The sequence below is a fragment of the Antennarius striatus genome, chromosome 14, assembly GCF_040054535.1.
Source record: "Antennarius striatus isolate MH-2024 chromosome 14, ASM4005453v1, whole genome shotgun sequence".
Classification (NCBI taxonomy): domain Eukaryota; kingdom Metazoa; phylum Chordata; class Actinopteri; order Lophiiformes; family Antennariidae; genus Antennarius; species Antennarius striatus.
The window spans coordinates 858,830-881,696 of record NC_090789.1 but is presented as its reverse complement, the minus strand read 5'-3'; the positions used below and the strand labels follow the sequence as shown (position 1 = coordinate 881,696).

General features: G+C 48.4%; 2 protein-coding genes across 4 annotated transcripts in view; both read right to left on the bottom strand.

Annotated features, from left to right (window-relative positions):
* The window catches only part of ints3 (integrator complex subunit 3), an 11,881-nt gene extending 6,508 nt beyond the window's left edge, over positions 1-5,373 (bottom strand). The window contains exons 1-17 of one of the 2 annotated variants that reach the window (XM_068332476.1): positions 5,044-5,373; positions 4,286-4,369; positions 3,319-3,402; positions 3,120-3,233; positions 2,766-2,850; positions 2,618-2,684; positions 2,411-2,552; positions 2,195-2,324; positions 1,926-2,023; positions 1,643-1,834; positions 1,480-1,567; positions 1,279-1,358; positions 970-1,061; positions 773-879; positions 560-679; positions 259-388; positions 7-61 (exon numbers count right to left, since the gene is read on the bottom strand). In XM_068332476.1, coding sequence (XP_068188577.1) covers positions 7-61; positions 259-388; positions 560-679; positions 773-879; positions 970-1,061; positions 1,279-1,358; positions 1,480-1,567; positions 1,643-1,834; positions 1,926-2,023; positions 2,195-2,324; positions 2,411-2,552; positions 2,618-2,684; positions 2,766-2,850; positions 3,120-3,233; positions 3,319-3,402; positions 4,286-4,369; positions 5,044-5,127 — 1,752 coding nt within the window. In that variant the 5' untranslated portion in view covers positions 5,128-5,373. The remainder of the gene's footprint in view (positions 1-6; positions 62-258; positions 389-559; positions 680-772; positions 880-969; positions 1,062-1,278; positions 1,359-1,479; positions 1,568-1,642; positions 1,835-1,925; positions 2,024-2,194; positions 2,325-2,410; positions 2,553-2,617; positions 2,685-2,765; positions 2,851-3,119; positions 3,234-3,318; positions 3,403-4,285; positions 4,370-5,043) is intronic. The other variant, XM_068332477.1, reaches the window with a different exon arrangement.
* A 275-nt stretch (positions 5,374-5,648) lies between these two features.
* npr1a (natriuretic peptide receptor 1a) lies at positions 5,649-22,460 on the bottom strand. Of its 2 annotated transcripts, none has more exons than XM_068332474.1 (22): positions 22,321-22,460; positions 18,226-18,958; positions 16,754-16,962; positions 16,538-16,651; positions 16,286-16,439; positions 12,262-12,356; positions 11,992-12,127; positions 11,811-11,895; positions 9,869-9,989; positions 9,720-9,794; positions 9,543-9,620; positions 9,325-9,429; positions 8,937-9,008; positions 8,671-8,830; positions 8,438-8,593; positions 8,205-8,373; positions 7,973-8,119; positions 7,478-7,601; positions 7,053-7,121; positions 6,775-6,949; positions 6,566-6,664; positions 5,649-6,485 (listed from the first exon to the last, which is right to left on the bottom strand). In XM_068332474.1, exons 2-22 carry the CDS (start codon positions 18,926-18,928, stop codon positions 6,310-6,312), a joined length of 3,222 nt encoding a protein of 1,073 aa, XP_068188575.1. In that variant the 5' UTR covers positions 18,929-18,958; positions 22,321-22,460; the 3' UTR covers positions 5,649-6,309. The 2 variants fall into 2 exon arrangements, with proteins under 2 accessions (XP_068188575.1, XP_068188576.1); XM_068332475.1 differs by lacking the exon at positions 22,321-22,460 and adding an exon at positions 22,163-22,314.
* Positions 22,461-22,867: the final 407 nt, after the last annotated feature.

Here is a 22,867-nt window from a genome sequence, read left to right as displayed (position 1 = left end):
ACTCACCTCCAGGATCAGATCCACGATCTCCTGCATCACCTCACACTGAGCCTCTGTGTCACTGATGACAGATGATCAATAAAGTTATTGATGATGTGCTCAGAACACATCAGGTTGATTCTATTGAGAACCTGATGCTGATCAATAATAAACAAAAATAAACAAACAAACCAGCAAAACATTGACTTAAGCTCCAGAACCAAATGAGATGGACGTAGAGACCCCCCGCCCCCTGGCCTCATGGGTACGGGGCCTCACCTGTTCTTCTGCAGCTGCTGGACCTTCTCCTTCATGGTGTCGTCTAATTGGTGCAGCCAGGGCGTGATGTCAGCGGGCTCCTCCACCACCGCCTCTCTGATTGGATGGAACCGGAACTCCCTCTTCTTTCCTGCACCGTGATTGGTCAAACAGCAGTGTGAGGTAATCACTACACCTGCACCAGGTAGAACCAGGTGAATGTAAACCAGAACACCCTCTAGAGATTCCAGACAGTAATACTTGTTGCTATAGCAACCACTAACTTGTTCAGATCCAAACTGGTTTGAACTGGTTTGTTCACCTTTGTTGTTGACTTCCTCCTCATCGTCACTGAAAGTGGCTTCTGTGTTGTCATAGCAACCCTCCTCCTTGTCCAACATGTGGTTGTCCATCTCCAAGGAAACCGCCTCCTCCATTTTAACTGCAGGACGAGCATGCGTAGGTCATGTGACCGGATTTCCTCCTGGTTTCTATCACTGGTGTGTGTGTGAGTGTGTGTGTGTGTGTGTGTTACCTTCAGTTGGGGGGGAGGGCGAGCTGCAGAATTCTGGGAATCTCTCCCTGAGCATCGATCGGAGCTCTCGGTCCAGCTTTGGGTTATCGAACAGCGGCGCCAGATGACTGAGGAACAGCGATCAACGATCATTAATCAATACCAACAAACTGTGTGTGTGTGATTGTGTGTGTGTGTGTGATTGTGTGTGTTCTCACGCCAGCACTCTCTTCTCCATGATGAAGGTGAGCGAGTTGAAGACGCCCTGACGGACCTGTGACTCCAGCGGAGGAAAGAAGTGAGGGATGATCTGAGGAGGGAAGGAAATAAGGAGGTGAGGAAACAACAACCAGGTGGTGACCACACCCACCTGATCACATGACCACAGCCCCACCTGGTCATGTGACCACTTATAGACAGACGTGGAGGAGAGAATCCACTCATTTAAAACTAAACATGGTTCAGAACCAGGAGGTGGCGTGTCTCAGATGCCGGTCCGGGTCATGTGATGTGAATGTGGGAGTTACCCTGCACATGAAGTCCAGCAGTGTGGCGGTGATGGCGGGGTGGGGCTTCATTGAGTGATGCATCACCAGGATGGCCGGCTCTGAAATCACGTCAGGAAACAGAGGTCAGAGGCCAGACCTGGACCGACAGGTCGAGGTGTGGGAGACTGTGTGTGTGAGTGTGTGTGTGTGTGTGTGTGTGTGTGTGTGTGCGCGCGTCACCTATGTTCATGATGCTGTCCTTCTCAGGGTTGAAGAACAGCCAATCATAGAAGAGCGCCAGCTTGGCGTTGGAGGCGGCGACGTTAGACTGGAGACACATCGGCGATTTTAGAACCAATGAAAACTTTTAGGGGGATCGACGGCCACAGGCTCCACCCCTTACCGTGCAGGTGGTGAGCAGCCAGCCAATGATAGCCCAGCGAGGCAGTATGTCGGAGCTCAGCACCTCATTGGACGGATGGACCACGCCGCAGATGTAGCGGATGAGGTCGCAGCGCAACGATTGGCTCTCGGCGGTGGACAGGTACTGCCGCTGGAACCAGTCCTGGTAGCGCTTCTGCTGCCCGAAACGCACCTGAGAGAGAGAGGGGAGGGTGTCAAAGGTCATCTACACAAACAGGATGTTCTCAAAGGGGTCAGGGGTCAGAGGTGAGCAGATAAGTCACCCTGGAGGTCATGAAGAGCAGCTTGGTTTCCATGTCCGGCGTGAGGCGGCAAGCCAGGAACTTCCTGGAGGTCCGAGCCGTCAGCAGCTGGAGAACACCTGAAGAAGAAGCACAGCGTTAGCAGCTAGCAGCTGTTAGCTACTGGTAGCTGTTAGCCACAGATAGCAACAACCACAGGATAATCTCTCTGTTTTTTCACTAGTAGACCAGAGGGCTCGTTGCTGTGGTTTCCCTCTGGCCCCAGAGGATTGTGGGTAGCGTGTTCTCACCTGTGAACTGCGGACTCAGCACCTGCGGGTTGTGCAGCAGGTCTTTCCACACCAGCTCCATCTCTGGGATGCGAGCGACGTTCTGCAGGAGGCGGACCAGATCTCTGCCGATGATCAGACACTCCATGAACTGGAGACGGAGGAGAGAATCTGAGGTTAAGAACAGACCCCCACCCCCTCTATCTGCCCCGCCTCCATCTGCCCCCCCATCCTCACCTTCTCCCTCAGCATGCTGATGCAGAAGTCCACCTCCTTCTGCCTCAGCGGCAGCAGGTTTGGTGCCCCGTGGTCGACGATGAGCCTCAGGTAGGTGTAGACGGACATGGCGATGAGCATCCCGCTCTTCAGCACCCACTCCCTACAGAGAGAACGCGTGAGCGTCGTCACGGCGACGGACGTACGGACGGACAAAGTCACACCTACTTCTGGTCCAGCAGGATGTCCAGGATGCTCTCGGCCAGCCACAGGTTCTTCATGGAGATGTCCCCGCCTGGGGGGGAGCAGAAGGTGGTCACGTGACCTCACAGCGCGACACTCATTAGCATACAGGAAGTGTTTGAACGCGTCTGACCTGCGATCTGTTTGAGCAGCGTCATGATGACGCCGTCGACTCCAATGATGCCGCTCTTCACCAGCTCCTTGACGAGCCACACCAGCTGCAGAAGCATCAACACGCGTTAGCGTCACGACGTTTGGGAGAACTCAGCTAACCATGCTAACATGCTAACGTGTGACACATTTAACGCTCAGCGATCACAGTTCCTGTTTATGTTGTATACATCCACCAACACGTGGTAAAGAACGAGATCCGGCCTCACTGATGTATCCATCCGCCGGCTAGTGGTGTCGTCCTGACGGCTTGCGTCTGGAGGTTGTACTTTAGCTTGTTTGTGTTTACCTGACAGTGTTGTTGTTGTTTGTTTACCTGCGTTCTGGGGACGTCCTGCAGTTTCAGGAACTTCTCCATCAGGATCTGGTTGATTTTGGCCAGAATGACACTCATACCGTCTCTGTTGACCAGCGTCAGGTCTCTGTAACACTGTTAACACACACACACACACACAGGGATGTCACAGTGATGTCACAGTGATGTCATACGTTAAACATGACGCGTTGCTCCTCACCCTCTGGGCCTGGCTGGCGTCGGTGAGCACCAGTGTGAACAGACCCAGACACACCTCCTCGTGCTGCTGCTGACCTTTACACACCTGGGGGGCAGGAAACACGGACTCAGTCACAAAATAAATTAATAATAATGTATGAAATAATAATATGTAAAATAATATAAACCTAACAGAATCTAAAATACTAGAATAAAATGCCAACGTCCACGTCAACCAGCACGTCAGGCAGCACAGTGGAACACTAGAACCTCGTGATACGAGCGGTGCCATACCCGAGTTAGTTGAGATACAAGTCGTCGCGCGGTCTACATTTTTGATCGAGATATGAGCCGACATCATCACTCGTTGGCGGATGGATACAACATCAGTTGAGACCTGATCTCGTTTTTTCTCACTTGTTAAAAGGATCTTATTTATTCTAAATGTTGTCTGACTTACGAGTTCAGTCACGGAACAGATTTAACTTGTATCTCGAGGTTCGACTGTAGTTGTAACAAAACCAGAAATCATGGTAATATTTATGATGAAAGTTAATTATATTTCAATGCATTTTCGTTAAATATATTTAAATATATGTGTAAATATATACGCATACATTGGGGTGTAATATTACATAGACCAACACTGGGTCAGTGTTCCATTTTTAGGTTAGAGAGTTTTATTTAATCAGTATTCAGCTAGCTTGTGTTGTCAGGTTGAATAAAATCCGTCCAGGGCCAATCAGGTCAGGAATTGGGGACTCTAGACCTTCTAGCTGGCCTCACATTGTCCTGACATGTACGTGTCCTGTGATTGGACACTCACTCTGAGAAGGCGGGGCACTGCAGACGTTGTGCAGAACTACGTTTGAAGAGAAGCTCTAGTGAGTGTCCGATCCCTGAACAAGCTAATTTGTTGCTGGAATTGAAACGCACAGTTCACCATACCTCTCATCACCATGGAAACTGTAGGTGTCTGTGTTGCTTACGTTGGCAGTGAGGGCGTCGTTGGCCTCTCTCTCTGACAGCCCATTGGTCAACGACTGGACGATCCCAACGCATCGCTCCAATCTCTGCACACAAAAGTAAAAACAAAGTCACGTCGGTCCAGAACAGAGGATGTTAGTCAAGAAAACCAGTTAAAACCTCCAAAAATAAAACACACCAGCTAGAAAGTAAAAGTTAGCATCCTGCTCAGCTAGCTGATTAGCTGTATGCTGGTTGTAATGTTGTTACTGTGTCATATAAACAACTGTTGACAAACATGGATATTGTTCTCGTTGTGTAAATAAAGTTAGAACGTTTTGAATCCTTCACACTGTCAGCATCTCTACTTGTGACATGGGAACACGAACACTGCGCATGCGCAACTGTCAGTTTGGGTCTGAACCATGTTTACGTAGCGTTAGCATGCTAGGCTAACTGTACGTCAGACTTCCTATCGGCTCTCTGGTGTGTTTCGAGCGGACAGACTGCCCCCCCGGCCCGTCCCTCCCCAGCCTCACACTGGGGGTGTATAACAACAACACCCCATCTGCTACCCCACCCCCCCACCCCCGGCTACAATGAACTAGCCCTGCTAGCTGTGCTAACTAGCCTGCTAGCCGCCGTGTACGTTCAGAGATGCGGGTCCATCCTGTTTCTTTGTACCCCAAAATGCTTCCAGGGTGCTTCTAAACACCGTCTACCCGGGTTATTCCCGGCTTGTGTTCGCCCCCGCCCCGTCCTTGCCCCCGGCTCTCCCCACCTCCTCCAGCTCGTCTTTAGCATCCAGCTGGGTGGACACCAGTAGCCGGCCCTGCGGCTTCGCTTTCGCCGGCGCAGGCTCCATCTGCTCCCGCCGCGCCTCGCCGGGCCCCGCGGAGCTGCGAAGGACTGGGACTCCGGGTTCCGGGCCGGTATGACGGCTCCTGCCGGTTTAACGGGACCTTCGGTGCTCCTTGCGGCCCCGGAGCCTCCGTGCGTGACGGTCTCGTCGGTACCGGGGTGTTTTAAAACTTATTTTGGGGACGTTCTCACAGTGTCAGCCGCACACAGCATAGCGGACATCCGTTCAGGCTCAACGGAAAGCAGGGGGCGGCGACACACCATCCGACCAATCAGCATTAGTGAAGCTAAGTTTGATGTGCGTGTAGACCAATGAGAGGAGAGAATATGTGCAGCCACGCCTTTTCCTGCGCTATTTCGTGCCATCGCAGGAGAAGCTTCCCGAGTTGTTGGTAAATAAAACATTTTACAAACAGAATAAAAGAGTATAATAGAAAACACTTTCACAAACTTTAATCTTATACATCTTAAAAAACACATTTTAATTGAATTTTTGATTTCATGTCATAATTTTCGAATGATACGAAGATGATTAATATAGGAATAAAATAATTTGGCCAAATGAAAATATTACCTTGAATATATTTTTTGTGTCTTCATTGAATTTACATAGATTAAACTGTATCACATTTTTATAAATGTATCGATTACGTGATCAGCTGATCACTCTTTTCTTTAAATAATAAAAGTTTCAGAGATTTGTATGTCCACCAATGAAGTTATGATTTGACATTGCCAGGAAACTTGAGGACAGGATGTGTCTTATGCTGAAACGTGGGCTATTACAGATCCACTTCAGTTCTGGTTCTAGATCGATGAGTCTGATTGGTTAAAATAAAGGCACTGATGGTTCACGATAGAGGAATGAGTCATTTGAAACTGTGACCCTTTTTATGAAAAAGTAGAACACCTTTGTTAATTACATTCAACCAATTTTCAGTCTGAATTATAAAACCGCAGATCCATGAAGATACTCAAATAAAGGAGCAAAAAATTATTTTTAAAATAATGGTCCAAAAGAACAACACCAGATTCATTTTGTATTTACACTACTTATTTCAAACCATTTATTTTACAATATAACATTCATGTGTCCTTATGGTCTATTTTTGGATTTATAGGTTCTCCACACAACTTCCTGTAGGAGTTTAAACCACATCGGGTGATATCAGAGGTAAACGTCCAATCAGAGAGGAGTGGGCTGGGCCTGTCTCAGTTGGTTGGCATCACCCTTTCCCAGTAGCCAGTAGGTCTTCATGCGACCTTTGCCCTTCATCTCGATCTCTCCTCTGAGCACCAGCTGGAAGCAGCTGAACTCCTGCAGGACCTGACGGGTCGCCTCCGACACGTGGATCTTCAGAGCTGCAGGACGCCACGTGATGACATCATCAGACAGCCAGGGGTTCAAAGTGTGTGAGTGTGTGTGTTTGTGTGTGTGTTACCCTCTCCGTTGGACTCCATACGAGATGCCGTGTTGACCGTGTCTCCAAAAAGACAGTACCTGGGCATCTTCAGACCGACCACACCTGCACAGACTGGACCTGCACACACCCCTTTACTAAGAAACGAACACACACACACACATACATACACACACACGCACACATACACACACACACACACACACATACACACACACACACACACTGACCGCTGTGGATGCCGATGCGTAGCGACAGCTGCTGATTGGCTCTGTGTCGGATCCTGAAGGTCTTGACGGCGTCCAGCAGGGTCAGCGACATGTGGGCCACTTCGCGGGCGTGGAGCTTCCCGTTCCTGACGGGCAGACCGGACACCACCATGTAGGCGTCACCGATGGTCTCCACCTGGGGGCAGCAGAGAGCTCGTCACCTTCAGGACCTGTTTAATCCACCCTGGACTGAATCAGTCAGGATGGAGGCAAACAGCTGGAGAAAGAAAGACCTCTACCTTGTAGACGTCAAAGTTGTCGATGATGGCGTCAAAGCAGGTGTAGAGGTCGTTCAGGAAGGTCACGACCTGGTAGTAAAGAAACCAGTCTAATACTGAACCGTAGGCAGAACCGTGTGCCAACTTTAACATGTAATGACAAGGTCCACCACTATGTGGTAATATTGTACCACAGAGTTCTTCCCACCTGTAGTGGCGTTGTGATGGGTTCTACCCACCTGTAGTGGTGTTCCGCTGGGTTCTACCCACCTGTAGTGGTGTTGTGATGGGTTCTACCCACCTGTAGTGGTGTTCTGCTGGGTTCTACCCACCTGTAGTGGTGTTCTACAGGGTTCTACCCACCTGTAGTGGTGTTCTACCCACCTGCAGTGGTGTTCTACAGGGTTCTACCCACCTGTAGTGGTGTTCTACAGGCTTCTACCCACCTGTAGTGGTGTACTCTCAGCAGACAGGGCCGTAAAGCCGACGATGTCACTGAAGTAAATCGTGACGGAGTCGAAAGCTTCAGCCTGAACTGTTTCTCCTCGTTTCAGCTGCTCTGCCACCGAACTGAAAAACACAGTTCAGACAGCAGCAATATTACTGCAGTATATTTACTGTTAGTATCTGTGTAGTAGGTTCTCTAGCAGACTTACTGTGGTAATATCTGGTACAGTAGGTTCTCTAGTCTACTTACTAGGGTAGTATGTGGTATAGTAGGTTCTCTCGTAGACTTAATGGGGTAGTATTTGTACAGTAGGTTCTCTAGTGGATTTACTGGGGTAGTATCTGGTACAGTAGGTTTACTAGTTTACTTACTAGGGTAATATGTGGTAGAGTAGGTTCTCTAGTCTATTTACTGGGGTAATATCTGGTACAGTAGATTCTCTAGTCTACTAACTGGTGTAGTAGCTGGTAAAGTAGGTTTTCTATCTACTTACTGGGGTAATATCTGGTACAGTAGATTCTCCGCCTTGCGTTTCTCCTCATGGTAGGCCTGTGTCCGTTCCTCCACCAGCTCCTCCAGGTTGTTGGTGTACTGCTCCATGCGGGACAGGAGGTTGTCCAGGATGTTGGACCCGTAGCCTCTGAACACAGAAACATTAAAGCTTAGTGGAGATGTTGGGAGCCCTTGGGGGCCCGGTCCCCCCAGCCACTCATCTGGACCCCCACCTGTGCTGCTTCCTCAGCATGACGCTGATGGTGCTGAAATCAGGCCGCTCGCTGGGCTCCTCGCTCCAGCAGCGCTGCATCAGGACCCCCAGTTCCTCGCTGTGGCTGTGGCAGCAGAGGGAGGGGCGGAGGGCAGAGGCCCCGCCCTGACACACAGCCTGGATGATCTCTGTGGGGGGGTTGTGTTAAAACGTACAGTTTAAATAAAGTTTTACTGACTAACTGGTACGGACCTTTGGGGGTCAGGGTCTGAGAGTCCAGGTAGAAGACCCCCCTCAGCCGCGCCACCTCCTGCAGGATGATCCCGAAGCTGTACACGTCCCCCTTCTGGGTCCCGCAGGGAGGGCCCCCGTCTGTCCTCAGCAGCTCAGGGGCCGTCCACAGCTTACCTGAATGAGACGGGACGGGTGTTACGACCCACACACACACACACCGCTCTGTGAATGTGTGTGTGTGTGTGTCCTACGGGCGTAGCAGGCGTGTGTGTCTTCGTGACCGCTGACGGTTCGGAGGCTCTGCAGGCCGTAGTCGGTGATTTTCAGCACGAAGCGACTGTCCACCACGCAGTTGGACGACTTCAGGTTGCCGTGGGAGACGATGACACTGTTGTGGAGGAACAACATGCCCTGATGGCACAAACAAACAAACAACAATAAGAATCATAGCAGTAACTCAGTCTGTAGTGTGTGTGTGTGTGTGTGTGTGTGTGTCCCACCCTGACAGGTGAGTTACCTTCACTATGTCAGTGATGAGAGAGTATCTGAACATCCAGTCCAGAGTGATGCTGTCGCTCTCCATCAGGTCCTGGAAGACACAAACTAGTCATACACACTATATATATTTTCTTAAATATATATTTAGACACAATGAGGTTAGCGGCTCCTGTTAGCCGCCAACACCAAGCTATAGGCTGCCATGTGATCTGGTGTTGCTAGGATACATTGCTGGGAATATAACTGTAACTCAAACATGTGAGGAACATCTGATGTATGGAAACAGCTGTTACTGTGTATGGGGGGGTTATAGATGGGGATGAGGGCTTGATGGGGGGTGAGAGGGAGGCCGGTGCTCAGGTTGATTCAGAGTGGGGTGGCGGGGTAAAGCGGTGGGCGTGGCTTACCTGCAGGCTGCCTCTGGGGCAGTACTCGGTGATGATGCACATGTTTGGAGGATCGATGCAGCTTCCGATGAAACGAGTCAGATGTTCGTTCTGGACGTCTCGCATCTGGAAGAGACAAGAAATCACTGTTAGCACGCGTTAACAGGTCTGTTAGCAGGTCTGTTAGCATGTGCTAGCAGGTCTGTTAGCAGGTCTGTTGGCTGGTTTAGAGTCCTTACATGCTTCAGCTCAAACAGAACATTCCTCGTCAGTTCAATTCGTTTCTTGTTGATGTACTTGATGGCTGCCAGGTTTCCCTGCAGGAGACAAAAACAACAGGATTACCCAACATGCATTACTCATGTTTTCATTCTTACAACACCACTCCAGCTCGTGTGTGTTGGGTGAAGTCAGACCTTGTAGTAACCAGTTTTGGTGTAAATCTGAAAGTTTCCCTCCATGGTCATCAGAGATCCACAGTGGGATTCTTTCTGCAGAGAACCAGAGGAACTCGTTCAGCGGTTTGTGGACAGACCTCAGAAGGTGGCTTCATTCATGACGTTACCAGAGACAAGGTGAGTCGGCTGCAGGCTCTCCTCAGGACTTTATCCATGTTGCTAATCTGAATGTCGTCCCAGGAAACCCTCCACAGCTGCGCCGCCAGCTCGCTCTCCAACTTCAACTTCCTGTTCGACAGACGATGTGTTGAAAAGCGCAGAGGGGAGAAAAGAGAGCAAAAGGTGAGGGAGAGGACAAACAAGAGAGAGATGAACGAGATGGAAATGGAGAAAGAGAAACAGGGAATCTGTGTTTGGAAGGGCAAAGGTCTAGAGGTCGAGGGTCTAGAATGACAGACCAGCAAAGCAACCGGTCACCGATGGTCCTGAAGATATCTCAACCACCTCAGAGGGTCATAATAATCAAAGAAGACTATCTAAACTGTAGGTGGAACGTTCAGGAACATCAGGAATCTACCAGGACCCAAGTGTCAGATGGGCACACCTTCCACGTTCTTACTCTGAAACCCTTCTGCTCAATCCTGGGGAATCCATCCATCCATTCATCCATCCATCCAACCATTTGTCCATCCATTCATCCATCTGTCCATCGTCCTGGTCAGGTTAGGGTATCTTCGGAATTCCAGAGCTCCGTCTTCCGGGAAACACTTCCCAGTTTCACCTGAAGTCTTCTCAGTCTACGAAAGAGTCTCATCAAACTCTGTATGTTGTGAAGCAGCAGCGGATCAGAACTCCCTCCGGACGTCCTGGTTTCCACGACGAGTTCAGTTGCTTTTAAAGTAGATTTACGACGTCCTACAGAAAAGATCTGAAGATACCCTGAGAGGAAATACTTCCCTAGTTACCCCGAGTAAATTAGTCTGTTTATCTAGTAGTGGCTCGCTGGAGCCGGTGGAATGTTTCCCTCTGACTCGACCCAACAGCCCCTTTAATTCAATCCAGTCTTGTTGTTGTAGAACCGGAATTTACGCGCCTGGTTTTGTAACAGCCTAATATTTCAATCTGATGCATCATGGGAAAGGGTGACAAGAGAAAGCAGCTACATTTGTCGGCCTGGCAGGCTCAGAACTGGGGTAGGACGGGTTGACCCGCAGTGACCCAACGCTGCCTGTAGGGGGACGGGGTCCTGCCTAGTCTCAAATAATAGCGATGAAGACAACCAATCGATGACAGAGGTACAAACTATCTTCAGCTGGAGGTGGGGGTCTGTCAGCGGAGGTCATGTGACCTCCCATGGATCCACAAACAGACAGGTTTTTTTTTCTCTCCAGCTTTATTGACATGAGCAGAAGAACGACAGACAACCAGCTAAAGTTGGGTACGTCAGTCCGTCTTTTCTGTGATGGATGATCGTTTGCAGTTTGGATAAACTGACCTTTAAATATGAGCCAATCAGATTTTAGCTGTTAATCATGACCACAACAGACGAGCCGTCAAATACAGAGAAGACAAGAGATGAAGGGAGGAAAAGAAAACAGAACAGTCTGAGCCTCGTTTATTCCTCTTCATCTACACGTCCATCTTTAATCGCTTCAACGTCGACCTCAGTGCGATCTCTCTATCGTATGAGAGGGAGAGAGAGAGAGAGAGAGAGAGAGAGAGAGAGAGAGAGAGAGGGAGGGAGAGAGAGAGGGAGAGAGAGAGAGAGAGAGATAATGACAGGAAACAGGAGTTGAAATAAAAACAAAAAGAGGAAGGGGGTGAGAGCTCAAACGACCACAGAGAGATTCTGTTCTGTAACATCTTGAAACAGAGGAGCGCTCCATTTCTGCACCTACACGCCTAGGGGGCGTGTCTGAGTTCAGGGGGCGTGTCTGAGTTCAGGGGGCGTGCCTTAATGCTTTGCACAAAGGAACGTTTTCCGGAATTTTTGGAAACTTTTATAAAACCCTGATGCAAAAACGAAACGACGTAAATTATCAATACTTTTGTTTGTCACTTTTAAGCCTTAAAGATTCAAACGTGTGTGTGTGTGTGTGTGTGTCTAACCTGTAGATGAAGACTGTCACAGTAACAATGATGATAAAGACGAAGCAGATCACTATGGCAACCATCTGATGCATTGTAACTGTACCTGGAAACGAGAGTTAACAGCAGTCACAAGGGACGTGTGTGTGTGTATGTGTGTGTGTGTGTGTGTGTGTGTGTGTGTGTGTGTGCGTGCACGCACGTGCAATACAGGCAGGATTGTCGTTCTTGAATCCACATTCTGGGATGTCTGGAGGCGGAGATCCACCTGGCCACTGGAAGCTCCGCCCATTCTGCATGACCAGCTGTTTTATGCTGCTGTTATACACACACACCACCTACACACACACACACACACACATTTCATTGATACTAAAGTGAATGTAAGCGCTTACATTTTGACCACTCAGCTGTGTGATGACATCACGGTGATGACATCACCATGGTGACATCATCAGCCACAGGAGTGTACCTGAAACTCTCCAGACTCCACGTCCGTCATGTCCCAAATGGCGAAGTCCGTCTGTCTGTCCCCGAACTCGTCCATCTCCAGAGGCCCCATCACTCCTGCAGCGACGTCACGTTTATCGTTTACATGTGTTTGTTTGTTTGTTCATGTTCATCAACATGTAGCTACGTGTTAGCGTGTTGTAGCCAAGAGCCAACATGTAGCTGTGAACATAACAGGGCACAGATGTTGTACTGTATAAAGAAGACAAAAATCACCATGGCAACCATCAGAAAACCATCCAACAGCTGACATCCATCCATGTCCCTTGATTAACCACTGTGTCCAGCCCGTGTGTGTGTGTGTGTGTGTGTGTGTGTGTGTGTGTGTGTGTGTGTGTGTGCAGTCCAATTTAATAATAGTGTTTTATCAGCTCCATCAACAGTCCTGTCGTCCTCTAACGTTGTGTCTCATCCCTCCATCATCTCCTCTGACATCATTCAGTTAATCCAATCAGCTGCTCAGAAAACCAGCAGGAGAACAAACAGAACAGAACAGAAAGAAAAGAACAGAACCTAAAAGAAAGAAAAGAACAGAACCTAAAAGAAAGAAAAGAACAGAACACAACCAAGAAGAACCGAATACAACACAACAGAATAGAAAAGGACAGAAAGAAAAGGACAGATCATAAAAGAAAGAAAAGAACCAACCACAACTGAAAAGAGAAGAACAGAACACTAATCAACAGAAAAAAGAACAGAAGAGAAAAAACAAAAAAGAACAGAAAACGGTTTTGTAAACAGTTAACGCTCAATAAAATATAGACAAACAAGACAACAAGTGTGCAGGGAGACGACACACAGGATTGATCCACCGGACCAGTATCAGTACAGTACCTGCTGCACGCCTGAGGCTGTGTGTACGTGTGTGTGTGTGTGTGTGTGTGTGTGTACGTGTGTGTGTGTGTACGTGTGTGTGTACGTGTGTGTGTACGTGTGTGTGTGTGTGTGTGTGTGTGTGTACGTCTGTGTACGCGTGTGTATGTGTGTATACGTGTGTGTATGTGTGTGTATGTGTGTGTACACGTGTGTGTGTGTGTGTGTGTGTGTACGTGTGTGTATGTGTGTGTACACGTGTGTATGTGTGTGTACACGTGTGTGTGTGTGTACACGTGTGTACGTGTGTGTACACGTGTGTGTACGTGTGTGTGTGAGAGTACATTTACCAGTGAACAGATGCGTACCAGTGTTCTCTGTATAAAGACGGCTGGTGCACCAGGGGGGGTAAATCACCACGGTAAAGCCCAGGATGCTGCGCAGCTAACCTGACCTGGACCAGCCATTTGGAAAATTATGTCATCATTTATTGGATATCAAGAAGCTTAACCTTAGAGCCAGTCCAGGTTGAGTTTAGTTAAACTTCAGAGAGTCCAGGTTGAGTTTAGTTCTATTTCAGTGAGTCTAGGTTTAGTTTAATTTAACTTCAGTGAGTATAATTTGAGTTTAGTTAAACTTCAGTGAGTGTAGTTTGAGTTTAGTTAAACTTCAGTGAGTGTAGTTTGAGTTTAGTTAAACTTCAGTGAGTCTAGTTTGAGTTTAGTTAAACTTCAGTGAGTCTAGTTTGAGTTTAGTTAAACTTCAGTGAGTCTAGTTTGTGTTTAGTTAAACTTCAGTGAGTCTAGTCTGAGTTTATTCTCAGGTGAAGCTTTGCTGTGTCAGCTTCTGCTATTTCTTTTTGGTGACTCATCATTCCTCTCTGACCTTTCACCCTGTCAGGAAGCAGAACCCGGGTTCCTGCCACAGGAAACCTTTTCCTATACAATGAGGGGTTGACACGCACACACACCTGGAACTGTAATTGATGATTGATTGATTGATTGATTGACATGAATATAAGGAACATCTGTCTATTCCCTGATTGGTTTTTCCAGACAAACTGATGATGGCGAAGGTTAAACAAACATCTGTGTGCAGTGGGCGGAGCTGTGATGTCACTGAGCTGCAGCAGGTCGTCAGTTTGAGCCCGTGACAAACGCTGCTGTCATGTGACCCGAGTGTTCTCAGGCGTGATGAACGGCGTTCATCCACACGCCACACGCCGTCTGTGTCGGGGGAGGCGGGGTGCGATCACATTAGTGGGTCGCCACCAGCTGAGCCCCCCCCTGTCACTGCTGGGACCCCACCCCCACTGGCATCACCAATGCCATTCGCGTCCACACGGATACCGATCGCTAACCTGATGTCACCTCCAGTTAAGCCCCTCCAACTCCGTTACTCATCACGGACGCCGCCGCTGATGGGCTGAGACACTTTTATGGTCAATAAAGCCAGACTCCAGCCCCCCCTGACGGACGGCCCCTGACCCAGATTGTTTTCCTTTCTTTGGGCTTGACACTCGGACCGGGGGGGTGTTTGTGGCTCCGCCCCCTCGCCACAGCTGTTCTTTGGGTTGGAAACAGAAATAAATCCTGCGCCGTGTTGAGGGACTGTTTTCCTGGAAATGTTTGCGGCAGCTTTGCGGACAGATGAGTGATGACTTCCTGTCTCTTCCTGTTCTGGACTGAAAACAATGACAAGGTTCAGATGGAGCAGGGTTACCTCCGTGCAGCGGCGCCGGGCGGCCAGCGAGGATTCTAGGCCCGACACGCCAGCCGCCACGGTCCAGGATCCTTCAGGACCGGGTCAGTCCAGGTCCAGAACACAACCTGTCACGGGGCCAGGGTAATCTGAGTACCAGGTGTACTCTGAGTACTAGGTATACTCTGAATACCAGGCATAATAATAATAATAATCCTTTATTGTTGTCCCACAGTGGGGAGTACCAGGGGTAATCTGAGTACCAGGGGTAATCTGAGTACCAGGGGTAATCTGAGTACCAGGGGTAATCTGAAGACTGGTTGTAATCTGAGTACCAGGTGCAGTTTAGTACCAGGTGTAACTGAGTACCAGATGTAATCTGAATACCAGATGTAATCTGAGTACCAGGTGTAATCTGAATACCCGGTGTAATCTGAGTACCAGGTGTAGTTTAAGTATTTTAGAAACGGACTACTTCCTGGTGTCATGAGAATGGACCTGATAGTCAGATCTTTTCTTCTTCTTCTTCCACACCTCAGGCTCCTCCCAGGTAGTTGAGCTCCAACCTGTTTTCTCTTTGGGCGTTTCTTTGTTGGCTCTGCTCCTGACTGTCCTACGCTCTGAAGGGTCAAAGGTCAAACCGAAGGCGTGAGCAGCAGTAACGTTTATAAATAAATCTTGCTTTTGTTTGTTTGTTTGTTTGTTTGTTGCAGAACATCTGATCTGACTTCACACGTGCTGGAACACGATGAGATGTTCTGAATGTCCTCCATCCGCTCCCCGAGTCTCCACCCACCAATCAGGAGCCTCTCTGCCCTGTGCGGTCGCCATGGCAACCAGAGTCTGAGACATACATGTTCTCCCAGCTGCAGGGAGTTAGCATGTTAGCGTAGCATCGCCGTGGACACGTGTACAGCTTGCTGGGAACACTGGGAACAGGAAGACAGGACGTCTGGGACTCAAACCACCAACCAGGACAGGAAAACCACATCGAGCTCTCTGATTGGCTGTCCAGACGAGACTCAAGTTCCCACCGCGACTTTAAATCAAATTACGTTGAGATGCTTGAGAAGCTTGTTAGCGATCAATAATCACATGGCTGCTGATTGGACGACCGATGCTGACATCATCCAGGTCAACGGATGTTTGTTTGTTTACACGTCAACATGCATCAGCGTTGACGGCATCGGTGAATATTTATGGGCACCGGAGGTCATGAGGTCAGACAGGAAGCATTTTTTAGACCGAGCCAATGACAGAAAACATTTTATTCTGTTTGGGTTCCCAGCTGCTTGTTTTTATCGGAATATTTTTGGTTGCCGTGGTTTTTCAGTGATGGATAACTGTTGACGGTTCTCAGCTGGCGCTGTGCTGTGATTGGCTGAAACCCCCCCGGGCGGCGCATTCCCACGTGAGTCCGGAATGTTTTCCCCCGCGGAATCGTGAGAATGGACGTGAACGTCTGTCCTCACCTGGGAAGGTCCGGCTCCACATCCTCCTGGTCACGGCGTCCCCCCGGGGCCTCCGGACCCCCCCGGGCCCCGGGCTCTGCTGACTCAGCGTCTCGTTCAGGGCCACGGCGTACATCATCACGCCGTCATGGAAACCCCCGGCAATCAGGTTGTACTGATGGAGACATGTCACGTTAGACCTCGCCTTCAAACCGAGCTCATTGGTACTGAGAAGTTATTGAACGTGATTGGTTGCTGGGGGGGTGTTCGTACCAGAGAATCGGTTATGGTGAAGTTGAACATCTTCTTGGCGTCCGTCTTCAGAGTTTCAACAAACTGATAATACTGTGGATTCTGAGGCTGCAGGTACGACAGCACCTTGACACTCTGACAGGTGGACAGACAGGTGGACAGACAGGTGGACAGACAGGTATCAGTAACTGACCCTTAAACTTTTCTTTGTGCTTTTTTTGAACGTTCTCTTCTCACCCTGAAGGCGTGTCGGGCGGCGGCGTCCTCCTGGTCTCCTCTGAACCACGGCCTGACGGGCCCTTGCGGACCCCGGGGCCCCTGCGGCCCCAGGCCCTCAGCAAAGAGATCAATGAAAAAGAAGACATACTCCTCCAACTGGACCCCCTCCGTCCAGAACTGGACCATCAGAGTCCTGAAGATGTCCCAGGAGCAGCACAGGTAGACCACTGCAGAAAGACCGACAACAATAATAATAACTAGTACCAAGGCAGTCACTGACTGCAACATCCCACGACACCCCGGAATTCAAAATTTTACCCTGACCTACTTGCATAGGTCAAAGACCAAAGCTTGTGCTCTGAACTACTTTCATCAATCAAAGCACTAGCTTTGATCTATGGTCTTACTCACACTGGCCTTCTCCCTCGTCTTTCAATCTTATCCGGTTCCTGAGTGTAAAAAAGTTGAAATTTGACCTTGCCCTAGTTTTCTCAAGGTCAAGGTCATCATCTCATTTTCATCCCCTATGCTGTCTGAGTCATGTGGTTTTTGTTTCATCTTTGTATCTACAACGGTTGCAAAGATATTTGGTGGACTAACGAACAAACGGACGAACAGACGATAACAATACATCAGCGATCCGAAGCGGGACGTAATGATAGTAACAATAACAATAGGTGGGTGGAGGTTTAAAGGAAAACTAAAGGAAGATAATCCTCTCAGTGGCCCTGACTATAAACACCCCCCCCCCACGCACACACACACAACCAGAAAGAACACAATGTTGACGTACTTACTATCATTACACTGTTGCCGATGGCAACAGTGAGCTTCAGTGAGCAGAAGACAACATTTCCATCAGTCTAACACTTTATTTTGAAATGACTCCTTCCTGCCGCATGCAGTCATTTTAGATTTAGTGTAGCTCCTCCCCCATCAGGTCATGTGACCCTGGAAGATCAGCTGGATTCTCATCAGGACCAGATGTTTCATGAGGGGTCGCTAACAAGAAGACAGTCGCTAAAGTCACACCCTTTAGCGACTGACTGTGAGCCAGAGGCACTATTATGGGATGTCACCACCAGTCACTATTAACCAGTCACGATCCACCAATCACCACCAACCAGTCACCATCAACCAATCACCATCAACCAATCACCATCAACCAGTCACCATCAACCAGTCACCATCAACCAGTCACCATCAACCAATCACCATCAACCAATCACTATCAACAAGTCACCATCAACCAATCACTATTAACAAGTCACCATCAACCAATCACCATCAACCAATCACCACCAACCAATCACCATCAACCAATCACTATCAACGAGTCACCATCAACCAATCACCATCAACGAGTCACCATCAACCAATCACCATCAACCAATCACTATCAACATGTCACCATCAACCAGTCACTATCAACCAATCACTAAACAGTCACCACCGACCAGTCACCATCAAGAAGGAAGGAAGGAAGGAACCTCTGCCGTTGTTGCGGATCTCCTGGACCACCAGCTTGTAGTTGATGTTGTTGGGCTCGATCATTTGGTCGCGGATGGTGATGTTGTGGTTTCCGAGCGCCGTGTACAACCCCTCCACGGCGAAGTAGCACGGCCGGTCGTCGTTGGCGTCCTTGTTATCGCTGAAGATGAGGAGGGTGTGCCTCTGCCAGCCAAACGTCTCCTGGATCTTCAAGCCGAACTCGCCCAGCTTTTTGTGGGTGGGGCCTGTGTTGGTGACCGCCCCGAAGGGCCCAAAGCCAATGGCACGGGCCCCAGCCGTCACCATGGGAACGTCCCAATGGGTGGTGAAGCGGGCGACAGGTGAGGAAGAGTAGTCGCAACCGGGGCCGATGAAGGCCCAGGGGTCGTGGGACAGCTTGAGGTCGACGGCCACCAGGGGCGCCATGGAGTCCGAGCAGAAGCCCTCCTGGTTCTCGGAGCTGCCGTGGACCAGCTGGAGCTTCAGGCCCGGCAGCAGAGAGGGGTCAGAGTTCACCCGTAGCACCGCCTGCTGAAGCGCCGGGGCCACGCGAGGCCACGCCCACGCGTAGTCGGTGTTCGTCAGGGGCAGGATGGCCGCCAGAGTCACCTCCTGAAGCGCCGACGTGGCGTTGTCAGCGCAGAGAGACGAGGCAGCCAATTGGATGAGGAGCAAGAGGAGGCGTGGCCACTGGGACCGCATCCTGATGAGTTAAACAGCCTGTCAGACGAACTGAAGGGAAAAACAACCATAAGAGAATGTTTGTAAAGGAAAATGATTAGAAATCATTAATCAATCAAAAAATAATATTATTGATGATCAATAAATGGCAGCAGCTGTGAAACGTGACTGAATGCGTCCCGTTCAGCTCAACACACACCGATGACGCCACAGCGACACATCTGTCACACAAATGTAATAGAAAACACACACATTAACACACACAGCGTGTGCTGGTGCCTTCACGGACACTCCGATAATCAGATAAGAGAGAATCATCCAGAACGCCTCGAGTGTTAATGTCCAGATCGACTCACACGTCAGACGTCTTGAATGCAACAGTAGAAAAAAAACAAAACCCGACCGTCCTGAACGCATCACACGGCTAACGGCTGAAGAAAAGGGAAAAAGAGGAATTTTTAAAAAATTAAAAGATTTATTTCATGATTTCATGAATCATGATGAAAATACCAATTTAGATGAAGTTTAGTTTGCTTGTTTGTACTTCAACGATGACATCAGATAAACAATAAAGCTTGTCATGTGACCAATATCCACCAACGCCTCGATAGGCCGGCATTCATCATGTGACTCAATGAAACCCGCTCCTAGTACCTGGATCTCTCTCATCTCATTCGCCATCAGTCTGATAGTTATTCCACAAAAACCAGTCTGGATCCAGATTACCACCCAGATCCAGATTCGATTCTGATGTGTTCTGGATCTGATGATGTCATCAAAACGGTTTATCCAATCACAGCAGGCGTTACCCAGGAAGTTAAACGATTCAATCCAGTAACTGTCATCTCGTAACGATGCTGTTGATGCTCTTCACATCCTGTCAGGAATTGGAATCTTCAAAAAGTATTTTAACATCCCATAATACTTCTCCAGCTAGCGGGGGCTAATGACGCGTTTGCTAAGCACCAACAGGAGGCTTCAGGAAACGTTTGGCAACAGAGAGGCTTCGAGTCTGAGCACCATTGTTCTCCAGCGCTCTTACGTAAGCGTCGTTACGAAATGTCCACACCACTCAGAAACCCTGAAGGAACGTCCAGCAGCTGGGTGTGGAACCTGAACGCACCGTCAGCGAGGGGAGAACACGGGAAGCTCCAGGGGTCGGAGGTCAGCGTGTCATCGGCGTGACCACCGACCAGAGTCGTCAGTTCTATCGCACGCAAAGCGTTCTATATTCCATCAGAGAACACATTCCTTCTTAGCTTGATTTAAACCAGTCGGAAGCTGTTATCTGGTTAGCTGCTAACTGTTAGCTGCTAACTGTTACCTGCTAACGTGCAAAAAACGTTCTTCTGGACACATTTTTCAAGTGTTATTCAAGACAAACACTCAACACTGAGATGAGCAGAAGTCTAGAAAACTAGATGACGACAGCATTGGAAGACCAGAAGAAGACTAGAAGACCAGAGAGAGACTAGAGTGATACTAGAAAACTACAAGAAAAGAAACTAGAAGAATTAAAACTAGCAAAATGAAAGGTTTTCAACCAGTTCATACAACAAATTTTAACAAACGAGTGTTAAAATTCATTGCATGAACTGGTTGAAAACATTTAATGTCAGAGTTGGTTGACAACGTGTTGTAATGAGAGGTGTTGTTGATTCTGGGAGATGGGAATTTCACAAGCCTACTGATTTCTACCCCTCAGCCCTTTTTTTCCCAGATGTTGTTGTAAATGTGATGAAGGTGTGAAGACTGTAAAAATATGTCAGAAAAAAATAAAAATAAAAAATCAATAAACAAATAAATAAATAAATAGAAGACTAACAGAAGACCAGAACACTAGAAGATGTCTAGAGGACATCTACAAGACAAGAAAACTAGAAGAAGACTAGAGGACTACAGGGAGACGAGCAAGAGACTAGAAGAAAACTAGGAGACTAGAACGAGACTAGAGAGAGACGAACAGGAAACTAGACAAAGACTAGGACACTAGAGCGAGACTAACAGAAGACTAGAAGTCTAAGAGACTAGACACAGACTACAGATAGACTAGAGACAGAATCTGTTCTTTACTAGAAGCTAGAGACAGGCAGACTAGATATAGACTAGAGACAAACTAGAGGCAGACTCTAGACAGACTAGAGGGAAATGTCTCTAGACAGACTTGAGGGAAACTAGAGACAGACAGACTAGATATAGAGCAGAAACAGACTAGAGACAGACTAGATGTAGACTACAGATCAGAGACAGACTACAGGGAAACTAAAGACAGACTAAAGACAGACCAGAGACAGACCAGAGACAGACTAGAGACAGACTAGATGTAGACTAGATCTGGACTAGTGACAAGACTAGAGACAGACTAGATGTAGACTAGATCTGGACTAGAGACAAGACTAGAGAAAGACTATATCTGGACTAGTGACAGACTAGAGACAGACTAGATGTAGACTAGATCTGGACTAGAGACAGACTAGAGACAGATTTGATCTTGGCTAGAGACAGACTAGAGATAGACTAGAGACAGACTAGAGACAGACCAAATGTAGACTCGTGACAGACTAGAGACAGAATAGATCTGGACTAGAGATAGACTAGAGACAGACTAAATGTAGACTAGAGACAGATTACAGACTAGAGACAGACTAAATGTAGACTAGAGACAGATTACAGACTAGAGACAGATTACTGACTAGAGACAGACTAGATGTAGACTAGAGACAGATTACAGACTAGAGACAGACTAGATGTAGACTAGAGACAGACTAGATGTAGACTAGAGACAGATTACTGACTAGAGACAGACTAGATGTAGACTAGAGACAGATTACCGACTAGAGACAGACTAGATGTAGACTAGAGACAGATTACAGACTAGAGACAGACTAGATGTAGACTAGAGACAGACTAGATGTAGACTAGAGACAGATTACCGACTAGAGACAGACTAGATGTAGACTAGAGACAGATTACAGACTAGAGACAGACTAGATGTAGACTAGAGACAGATTACAGACTAGAGACAGACGAGTCACAACCAGCTGAATCTTAACTTCCTGAAACAGAACCTCTAACTATGAGCAGAGATGACGTCAGAGTTCACGTGTGACAGATTTACTGACAACACAGACAGATGGAACTAATTGAACCTGATCACTAACAACCAGCCGATCAGTTATTGATCTGGAGCTGCTCCGTCAGAACCGTGATCACGTGACCAGAACGAACCCGTTCTTTACTTTGTTCTTTATTTACCTGCTCAGCTTTGGTTCGAAGAACAACAGAAGAAGAAGAAGAAGAAGGAGAAGAAGAAGATGATGATGATGATGATGATGATGATGATGATGATGATGATGATGATGATGATGATGATGATGTTTCCACAGTAACAACGACCGGAGAATAGAGCACACCTGGTTCTTTTCACGGTTCCCCGTCACACCGGAGGCGCCAGCCCCGCTGCAGTCGGTCGGTCCGTCCCGGTAGGTTTCCGCTTCACGACGGTCAGAAGAGACCCGCGTCCCGGTACGCGCTATAAGACAGGAGGGAGAGGAGGAGGAGGAAGAGGAGGGAAGCCGCGGGGGCACTCACGATAATGATAACGATGCGCGCGCACGCCTGTGTCCCTCCCGAGCGCGCGCAGTGTTTGATAGGCCGGTGAGGATTGAACTTAAACTGGTCAGAATCTTTTCGTTTGATTATTGGCTGATTATGGATCAGATGTCTCCTCTTCCAAACTTTCCTTGTGTTTGATCGGCAGTCAAGGACGTCCACGTTCCACAGAGGCGCCCCCTGCTGGCCCACGGCCCGCATCGACCCAATGCCCACCGCACCCCACGTCAATTCTGGCCCTGGTGTTCGTCCGTCCGTTCGTTAGTCCACCAAATATTCTTACAACTGTTGCAGATAGAAAGATGAAACAAAAAGCACATGACTCAGACAGCAAAGGGGATGAAATGA

Bases quoted from the DNA above. Each gene is read 5' to 3' on its own strand.
- npr1a (XM_068332474.1), bottom strand. From the start codon at position 18,928: ATGCGGTCCCAGTGGCCACGCCTCCTCTTGCTCCTCATCCAATTGGCT. The intron at 7,122-7,477 runs GTGGGTAGAAGC...CTTTACTACCAG, and splicing joins CTGAGAGTACACCACTACAG to GTCGTGACCTTCCTGAACGA. The intron at 6,486-6,565 runs GTAACACACACA...GGCGTCCTGCAG, and splicing joins TATGGAGTCCAACGGAGAGG to CTCTGAAGATCCACGTGTCG.